This window comes from Leucopleurus acutus (genome assembly GCF_964270905.1).
Source record: "Leucopleurus acutus genome assembly, chromosome: 19".
Classification (NCBI taxonomy): domain Eukaryota; kingdom Metazoa; phylum Chordata; class Mammalia; order Artiodactyla; family Delphinidae; genus Leucopleurus; species Leucopleurus acutus.
In genome coordinates, this window is record NC_139161.1 from 44,725,350 (window position 1) to 44,735,996 (window position 10,647).

At 38.1% G+C, this 10,647-nt stretch overlaps 1 protein-coding gene across 1 annotated transcript in view; it reads left to right on the forward strand.

Annotated features, from left to right (window-relative positions):
• Window positions 1–9,890, forward strand: part of NLK (nemo like kinase) — a 142,786-nt gene extending 132,896 nt beyond the window's left edge. The window contains exons 8-11 of the mRNA XM_082861352.1: window positions 977–1,063; window positions 6,214–6,412; window positions 7,333–7,426; window positions 9,467–9,890. Of these exons, the coding sequence (XP_082717478.1) occupies window positions 977–1,063; window positions 6,214–6,412; window positions 7,333–7,426; window positions 9,467–9,521 (435 nt within the window). The 3' untranslated portion in view covers window positions 9,522–9,890. The remainder of the gene's footprint in view (window positions 1–976; window positions 1,064–6,213; window positions 6,413–7,332; window positions 7,427–9,466) is intronic.
• Window positions 9,891–10,647: the final 757 nt, after the last annotated feature.

The window sequence follows — 10,647 nt, forward strand, 5'->3', positions numbered from 1 at the left end:
AGGATACTGAGATTCAGGATGTTGATTTATCTAATTAGTTAGTAAACTAGAACCCCCATCTCATCTCCTGTTACTCTTGATCCTGAAGAAAACATCTGTATGGTGAATAATTACCTCCTGATGATTCTGAGGTGTCTTGTTGTTCTTGTAGAATTTTCCTCTACGGCTTAACTGAGGGAAGGAGGCAGATATGTAACATACTTGATGTTAGTGGTTATCACAGTAGGATTCTAGGCCCGTGATTGAGATATAAAGAGACCTTTTAGTGTTACTTGCGTGAGAGACAGTGCAGTGATGCCATTCACCTGCTCCATCCCCTGACCCTCCAAGCAGCGAAATAAAAGCTTTATAAGCTCTGTGCCTTCTCAGGTCATTAGAGTCATCTCCTTGCCTCAGTGCAAGAGGGTTAGATATAGGCATGTGGATATGCCTGCCACTTAAAAAAGACAGTTATTGAGTGAGTAATCAGTGCTAAAGTGGTGTCATCCTTTCTTAGAAGGTTCTGTAAATTCCCGAGTGTCCTAAGGCTCCTTTAGTGTTTTAGCAAGGTAATGTTGCCGTAAGACATAGTTCACATGCCTACTTTGCGCAGTTTACTTGCATGTAGCCAAGGTTTTAAATCTTCTTTTCTCCCATCCTTGGGTGTGTTTGGTCTTCCCTTCTTGCCAAAGCGTGTATGATATAAGGCTAACAGGAGCTCCATATTTTCAGGATTAGCTTTCATTTTTCATAGGCTCTTCTGTGCTCTGACCTACAATGGGTAATCATTGCAATATAAAATATGCCACTGTGAAAGTCAGTGACAGTTGTTGCTTTTGAAGACTGGTTAATGAGGGGAATACTCATTTCCTTTGAGTCGAGACTCATGCGCACTCACCTTTTGAGCTGGGTACTTACCTTGTCATAAATTGGCTGTATTCCGTATCTACTTACACAAACACTCACTTGCATATTTGAATTCTTTATTTTTTCACAGCCATCTCTTCCTGTACTTTATACCCTGTCTAGCCAGGCTACACATGAAGCTGTTCATCTCCTTTGCAGGATGTTGGTCTTTGATCCAGTAAGTAGTGTTTGTTTTTATATTTTTTTAATGAATTAAAAATATGTGTTCTAAGAAAAACATCCTGGCTTTGAATAGATGGGCAATGTAAATAATTACTTTTTTTTTTTTTAATAATGACTTTTTAAAAGATAAACTTCAGCCCCCAGTTCCATGTGTATCATGCTCACCCATCACACAGAAGTTTGAGTATTAACACATAAGAGTCTAGGTGAAGAGAGATAAGGAACGGTACCATCCTTGTTTATCTCAATATTTGTAAAAGGAGCTTGACACCAATTTGAATTAGGAAAAAAAAATTCTTTAACATTATTTGAAAAAAATCTGCCCATTGTATTGCGTAAGGAAATATTTACTCTGGGTTGTTGAAATGGTGGCTTTTCCAAATGCCATTTCTAGACTTGACTCTTCTGGGGCAAAGTTCAGCTCTTCGTTTATTCATTTGTCCAAAGAATATTCATTATTCGCATCTGTGCCAATAACTGTTGTCAAAGAAGACTAAAAAACGGAAGCATTTAGGAAAGAAAATTTTACTTGCCGAGAGTACATGGAAGTCACCAAATACAAAATACAACAGGTATTTAAAGGGGAAAAATACCCACAAAATTACCAGTTAAGTTTACATTGGTTTGTTCATGATGAGAAAACAGCAACTTTCTCACATGATTATTAAATCCACAGAAGTCAGAACTATCTTCAGATGTCAGCATAACAAAGATTAGGGATAAAAATGTTTTGTTAGGAAGTCCACGTTTGTGGGAAACAGGGTTCTGTTATTTGGGGGACCAGAACCAATCAGAGTGATCAAGTTATTTTTATTACATCTCAGGGTGCAAAGTGGATTTTTTGTTTGGTTGGTGTTTTTGTTTTCCTTTTGTTTGTTTACTTTGGCATGTGAGGTACTTAGTGATATGGGAAGCAAGACAAAGTGGCAGTTCTTGTTCCCACAGTCTCTCCTTGTGGTCAAGTTCCTGCCATTAAAGACAGTTTCAGCCACATAATTTGCTGGATGAGCTAGTGGTTTAGTGTCATTAGTTTGATATTTTATTTCACAAGTTTATCTGCGTAGCTAACAGGAGATGTTGATTAATACATAGAGACCTTTTGTATGGTTAACAAAACTAGAGGCACATGAACTTCAGGTTTCAGAGGTAATTTCTGTCTGCCCATTGAGGATTTTCTAAAATCCCTGAGGTTAAATTTACTTTTCTGTGTCAAAAATATGTTATTTTCTTTATTAGTTCCACTTAGATTAAGAACGAGGAACTGTGTAATTCACCTGTACCAGGTTTTTCCCGCAGTACTTACAGCTGTTGGGTATCCTCTTTCTCTGAGATCCCATGTTTATTTATGATCCTGACCTGCCAGGAGCTCATGGCTGGAACTCTAAGGCTGGAATTTCCTGAACTGTACAGCGGATACCACGCATATTTCCTGGGAGGCCTTTTAGACATCCGTTCTACATGTGAAATGTAGTCCTTATTCCTTAACAGTGGGATTGTCACACCTAATTAAATGAAACCTTTGGTGTGGTCATAGTTACAAATTAGATTTATCTATAAGAAGGAGATATGATTTATCTATAAGAAGGAGATATGATTTATCTGGAATTTTTTTCTGACATATGCTTACTGAATTTAGTTTATGATTGATATTAAGGATTCTTTTTCTAGTTCTGAGGGTTCATTTAGAAATAGATACCTTTTTTTTTTGGTGGTACGCGGGCCTCTCACTGTTGTGGCCTCTCCCGTTGCGGAGCACAGGCTCCGGATGCGCAGGCTCAGCGACCATGCCTCACGGGCCCAGCCGCTCTGCGGCATGTGGGATCTTCCCGGACCGGGGCACGAACCCACGTCCCCTGCATCGGCAGGCGGACTCCCAACCACTGCGCCACCAGGGAAGCCCTAGATACCATTTTTAAAGAATGTTTCATTCTGGTTTTAACCTGTTAAATTTGAGGGTTAGTGATACATTAAGAAGAAAGAAATGAGGGTTTTATTACCTCAAAATAGTGATGACATTAAACAAATCTCCAGAGACCATAATTTATGTAAAGGCAGTAAACAGTTACAAGCAATATTTTTAAAGCACAACAATAATTATTAGGAATTTAGACAATTATTTACTTTTTTCTCGATAAACAAAAAAACACTGTTATCTTGCATACTACATCTTCCTATCATCACCCATTCTTTTACGTTCTTTAAAACAATACATATGTACTTTAACCCAAAGGTATTTGCACATCTTTTTTAACTGTTTATTGATGGCTACTCAATACTGTATTAATGAAGAGCCTAGGTATATTAAAATTATGTTGTCCGTATATCCAAAGACCATTTATTAACTCAAATTAATGTTAGTAAGGTCTTAATGTTAATTAAGAATTAGGAGATTGAAATTTTAGTTGACTCATTAAGTCTTTATGATTCGTAGCATACAAAAAACTAATTTCTTTTTAGAAACACATTACCTATTATGATTCATCTCATTTAGTTTAACACATAATTTGTAATCCCATAATCTTAGAGTAATATTAGTTTATCTGACCAGCAAAACCAGTAGGAAAAAAAATCAAATTCAAAATGATTAGGCTTTTTATGAGAAAACAAACCTAAAACTTATATAAATGAGAATATTGTATTAGCGTTATTTGTACAGGTGTTTTTAAATTTTTATAACTATTAACTCAGACTGATTTGTCCAAAGAGTCATCTTGTATACAATTATCTTATACAATTATATACCGGATATTAAAACTTCTAAGTTGTTTAAGAGAAATATTTTGCCTACTTTGTAATCTAGTAATCAAGTAATAGTATTATTTTAACTCCCAATTAAAGCTTTTTTTAATCTTTGAGTTATAACTTCAGCAAAAATTTCTAAAGAGCCAAAATATTTTATTCATAAGGAAGAAGAATGTTTTTACATCTTTCCATTGCTTTTTATATGTCTTTAATGTGTTGATACTGTTTCTAAAAGCCAGTTGCAATAGGAGTTTGCTCCATTTGATTTTAAGAGATCTCATAATATGATGTATTAACTCGCCTCAGAAGTATACGAAGTACATCCATTTATATTTGTAAAATGGAAAATTTTATCACTTATTCAGAACTAGAAGAGCCAATTTGATAAAGTAACAAAATCTAGGATATAAACAAGTGAAGTGTCCATATCTATTACAAATGTTGATTACTTAAACAAGATGTAATTAAGACATAGAGGACATAATTATGCGCCATCAATTCCTTCAAAAGAACATCACTGTTAAATCTGAGAAATTTTGTGATTTTTTTTCCCCTCAATTTAACAGGACAGTTTTTCTTTTCAGTGTTCATACCCCTTAAAAAACGAGTCTCCTTTCTTTAGCCGTGTTTCAGAAGTCCCAAAGAGACCTTAATTTGTTTAGAGAAATGAAAGTTGATCATTGCATGCTAGGGATTTGATTTACTTTTTGTTCAAAGGCTTCTCTTAGGTAAGACACTTTAGAGGACCCCATATTGGTGCACAAGGAACATTCAAACACAGAGCGTGCCATCCATAGTTAGGAAAACACCAGAATCTCTTCAGCTTTGCATCTGAAATTTCAGGAAATACCAGAGTTCCCAGACGAACAAAAAAGACTAACAGTGAAGCCAGATTCCATCTGCTGGTGGCAGCTGACAGGGGCCCAATTTCTGACATCTGCCACCTGACAGAAGTGACTTGATGGTCATATGATAAAATTAAAACCCAGATTCAATCACTGCTGCCACCAGTTTGGACACGATCAGCCATGCTCAGTCAGAAACAGAAATAGACTTGGCCAATAACCAGATTTAGTGGGCAAAAGCCAAAGAGCTGAGTCCCACACGTGAGACTGGCCAGAGATGCTGAGGACTGAGAGGGGCCCAGACCCAGGCAGGGTGTTAGACCTTGATCCCAGTGGAACCTCTGGGAGTAGTTGGACTCATTTAGGAAGAAAAGGAAAAGTTTAGTTGCTAAGTGTGCTAGTGAGTCAGACTTCAGAAGGGCTGCATCACCAAATACAAAACATGACAAGTAGCAAAAGGAACAAAACCAGGATTGTGAAGCTTACATTCATCTCTTCATGGTGGATAAACAGCAGCTTTGTCTTGTTATTATCATATCCCAAAAGGTCATGACATGCCTTTTAACATTAGCATAGCAAAAAATCAGAGATAAAGTGTTTTTAGGGAATCCAGGTTTATGGGAAATATTTAACATTTTATTACTTGGGGGACCAGAACCAGTTGCAGTGATCCAGTTATTTTTGGTTTGAGTGCAGATGGTTTTCTTTTTTTTAGTTGTGTTATGTGAAGTGCTGGATCATATTATAAGCAGGGCAAAGTGTCAGTTTGTGTTCTACTCTCTACTATTGAGTCATCCTTAAATCAAAATCCACCTTCTCTCAGTAGTACTTACATACCCACTGAGCTAAAAGGAGGGGCAGCTTTTTTCTTTTTTTCATGGCGAAATGAGTTTAAAAGTTTATGGTTTATGTAACCTGAAACTAGTATATTAAGTGTTCTGATCTGAAGAGCCAGAAAACCCCAGGCTGCTGACACTCACCCTGGGCTGGATATCAGAACATGGCATACAGGCCATTCATGAGCTGATGCCTACTCCAGCAGCTTTCAGAGAAGCTTTTGCCCAAGTTGATTTGGTATCCAAGAGGATAAACGTTTCAAGGAGCTTTGTAAAATTGCCACCATGATCACATCTCTTCTAAATGCTGAGACATATTTAGAAAATATAACTGTTATTTTAAATGTAAATATATCCCTTCCAAAGCATTACATATTTGAATGTCATGATATTTGTCATTTTGGGCCCTGCATATATCTGTTTCAAGGTAAGAACTTACAGGATCTTAGCAGGGTCATTTCTAAGTGCTTTCTGGTAGCGTATGGTGGTTTATCACAGTAGTTTGTTGTCTTACGTCATATACTCCCTCTACTGCTATGTTACCCACCTCCAAATTCAATTACTGTCTTACCCTCACCATCCGCAATTATCCCTTTACACAGGATGTTCCATAAGTTAAGTATAAGCCGTGTAAAGCAGTCACTGTGGCTCGTGAAAGATCCTGTGTGGACAGTCATGTTTATCTGCAGTGTTGATGTGCTGGTCTCTAAATTTGATTTCAGTCCAAAAGAATATCCGCTAAGGATGCCTTAGCCCACCCCTACCTAGATGAAGGGCGACTGCGATATCACACGTGTATGTGTAAATGTTGCTTTTCCACCTCTACTGGAAGAGTTTATACCAGTGACTTTGAGCCCATCACCAATCCCAAGTTTGATGACACTTTTGAGAAGAACCTCAGTTCTGTCCGACAGGTTAAAGGTGAGTTTGCTTTTTTGGCCCTCCGCCAGCTGGGGTGACTGGTAACATTTTCTGTTATGTGGCTGTGTGGAAAGCTGAGCTCTGGATGGAGATCAAAGCTCCTTTATATGTTTGTTTTACAAACTTGCATACAGCTGTTTGTCCGGAGCACATATGCCAAGAAAGCTGTGTGTGTTATAAAAACACTGATTTTATATCCAGGGGAAGGTCCGGCAGAGGAATGAACATTTTGTTCTTGTTTTCAAAGCTGACTGACTTAGTGTGACTCAGTATATTTAATATGTATTCACTCAGTGTGATTTCATGGAATGATACATATTGGACTTTTTTATATAACATGCAAAGTTTTTAAAAGGATAAACATCCACTGAGGGAATCATTCCTTGGATGATGACAAGAAGGGGATTTCTGATAGTCTGCTCATAAAATTTCCTGACACGATCTCCTACTGGGGGGGCGGGTAAAGACATCCAGAATTCTGAGTGGTTCTAAGTGTTGCTCCAGGACATTTTAGAAGAGAGTCGTCCCCAAAGTGACCAGCCTGAAACTATGTACCTAAATACCAACTGAGGTTTTTTAAGTGATTTTCAAAAAGGCAATAATTACCAGCAATTTAGAAGAGTTCATTTATAAGGCCAACCCAGTGGAGTCACTCTCAAATTTATAGACCATTTTACACCTTCCACTCATGGGGTTTCCAACCCCCGTAATGGCACTTTGGGGGGTTTTGCCTACGTTTAGCAGCACCTGTCATTTTGGTTTCAGAAAAGTTCCACTGGATTCTGCCTGATAGATGACATGTGTGTTTAACTAAACCACTAGGAAATGCCGTTCAGATGCTGACTAGAGTTAACCTGAGAATCCACTGCTCCCAGGCCTGCAAATTGGCGTGGGTTGTATGATATTTGTTTTCTCCACAGAAATTATTCATCAGTTCATTTTGGAACAGCAGAAAGGAAACAGAGTGCCTCTCTGCATCAACCCTCAGTCTGCTGCTTTTAAGAGCTTTATTAGGTAACTATATGGATGTAATTCTGACTTTCTTGTTAGAATTAAAAGGATGCCATTGTGAGTTTCTCATTCAGCATATTTCTGGTTTTATTTAGATTAGATAACAGATAAAAGGTCCAACAGAAAGTTTCTGTTGTGAGTTCTGGCTTAGTCAAAAGCATGTTAAAAATGTAAGCATTTGTTCTTACACTAGCTCCAGTTCACTGCGGCTGCCTTGGCAGTTCCCCAGATGCCCATTACGCTGCCTGGTCAAGTCCGTGGGGATCTTCCTTTGCCAGCAGCGCGGCAGCCACTGTCCTGGAGTTGCACATGGGCCTCTCAGTTCCCACTGCCATCCCCACCACCTTAATAATAACCGCAAGCAAGAAAATTCTGTTTTATAGGTGGACTGCTGGTGTATCCTGTTTAAAGAGAAACCAACAGTCTTACTGGTTATAGAGCTATAAGCCTCCTTCAGAACCTAGAAAGCGTCATTCTCTTGATCTCTCTTTGTCCTTACCTTCTCCATCTCTTTTTCCCTAACTCCTTGTATCAATCAAGGTCCAGTCAGGAGAAAGAAACCACACCCAGTAATATGAACAGGGAAAATTTAATAACAAGCATTAACTAGGAAAAGATGGTTAACTACTAAAAGGCATGCAAGAGGATTCTGAAGAGTCTGAAGTAGCAAATGCGGAAAGCAAGTACTCCCTCTGGACTGAGGGAGAGTGAACAAGGGAGAAGTTGAGAACTTAGAGGAAGCCCCTCTACCCAAGGCTAATAAGATTTGGACCTCTTTGGAGAGGAGCCACAGGAACACAGCATGATGGTGAAGAAACTTTACAAAAGGGGTGAGCAGAGCTGATCCATCAAAGAGCCTGCTAGGTGGAGAGAAACTGGCCAGAAAGTTTGGGTAGACCAAAGCTGGGCCTTCCAAGGGAAAAAAAAAAGAGGCCTTGCAATGCCCTTTCAGCGCCCTCTGTTGACAAAGATTATCATTGGGCCTGTGGCGAAGGAAAAAGGTGAACAGGGTCTGGCTCAGGTATCGCAGAGCAGCACGAAGGGAGGCTTTGATCTGAGAGGCCACACGCTTCCTGCCTTCCTGCCTTTCCTTTTTCCCTCTCCTCCTTGCTTGTCTTTCCCTTCCCTTCACTTTCCTTTTAATTGGCCTTGATATAGTGTTGAAGCTGATTGAATTTATTGAACCAAGGTCCAGAATTTTTGTTTGTAATTTTTAAAATCAGGTGACTTTCATTCCTTCCATGTATTTTTCTGTAGAAAGAAGGAATTAAGTTGCCTTTTTACTTCCCTGTGGTTTAAAATTACTTTGTTTTAATATTTTTCCCTAAGAGTCAATTAGGTGTTTTAATACCTTTCAGGTGCAAGTTATTCATTATCCTGGGCCCCCAGGAAGCAAAGTGACACACATCCCCCTCAAGTCTATAATCTTGGCAACATTAGACAGACATGTGAAATAACTGATAAAACAGATCTGTGGATAACAAGTGCTAAATGATTATCAATTAAAACTTGATAAAAGAATGCTTATGAGGCTCATTCAAAATAGGTCCCCACTTAAAATCACCTTATTTTGAGAAGCTACTTTTAAATGGATAATTCTGTATCCTTTAAGGTTATCTTCCCGACTGATTTATAAGCATTATTATTTATAATAGCTACCATTTATATTATGAAGTAGGCACTGTGAAAAACATACATTATCTCATTTATTCATCACAATATCCTATGAGGTGGATAGCATCCCTTTCCAGGAGAGGAAAGATGAAGGAATTTGCTCGGTGTCATACAACTAGTAAATGATGTGTTGCTTTCAAGCCCACTCATTAGCTACTGTACCATATCACCTCACTACAGATACAGATCCTTACATGAACAATTTGGAACAAATGCACCTTTAGAGAAGTGAAAAGAAACAAATAAAAATCCAGGAATGGACTTTACAATTTTTTTTTTTAAAGGAAGGGGGAAAACAGGCAGTAATGAATTGCCCTGTTGCCTTTTGTGGTGCTACAACCGGTTCACCGTGTCTCTCTTCTCTTCCAGTTCCACTGTTGCTCAGCCGTCTGAGATGCCCCCATCTCCTCTGGTGTGGGAGTGACGGTGGAAGATAATGTACTACTGAAGATGTAATGTAGCTTTCCACTGGAGTCTGGGATTTGCAATTCTGGAGGTTAATCATGCTTGTACTGTAATTTTACTAATGAAGTTTTAAATTAACAACCACTACTTGTATGATATGAATAATATTTAGAAATGTTACTAGACTTTTAATCTTGTAAAGTGGTTGTGCTTTTAGAAGAAAAATATTTTACCCAGAGTTGCACATGTTTTATGAATTTAGTGCAGCTGTTATGGCTCACCTCAGAACAAAAGAGAATTGAACCAAATTTGGGAGTTTGGGGTTTTGTGTTTTTTGTTTTGTTTTGTTTTTCTTTTTTAAAATGAAGTGAGATTGTTCACACACACACACACACACACACACACACACACACACACACAAAGGACAGTCATACATTTTGATATTTGAGCCATTCCTGAAAATTTGGGGTTCTCTAAAACGAAAGAATCTGGAAACCTTGCCTGCGACCAATCATGGAGCCACGTGAGCTGATCGTGGCTGCACCTCGGGAGGGGGGAGGGGGGAGGGGCATGCCACCTAATGATCAAGCCCTATAATTAGCTTCTCATTAGAGCCGTGACGGTGATGTGTGCTGTCTAAAATCCAATGTTGTTGGTAGAGAGAATGAATTTGTGACTAGGAGAGACTAAACTTTTGTTTTCCTTACCCAGTATAAATATATATATATATATTTAATCTATTTTTATTAGAAGTTTTTCTGCTCTTTCTTACATAAAAGAACCCCCAAGCATGCATCTTTCATGTGTGTAAATAATTCATTTCTGGGCTAATTTCAAAAGAATCCCAACATTGCTGTATAGAGAGAGAACTAGCTTGCACATTTTAGGTCTGTGAAATTTTGTGAGACTTTTCCTGCACTGGACAGTAAAAAAAAATAAATAAAAGACAAAAACAAATTAAAAAAAAATTTAAGCCACAAAAAAAAAGGCACATAGGGAATTATGTCAAATGTGTTTGTGTCCTTAGGCAAAGCTGTGGGAGTCTTGAAATGTCACAGTAGTAAATAACTTATTACTTTTTGACAAATTCTTTTTTCTGTTGGAACACTGAATTCTTCTGTGCATATGTATATATGAATACAAAT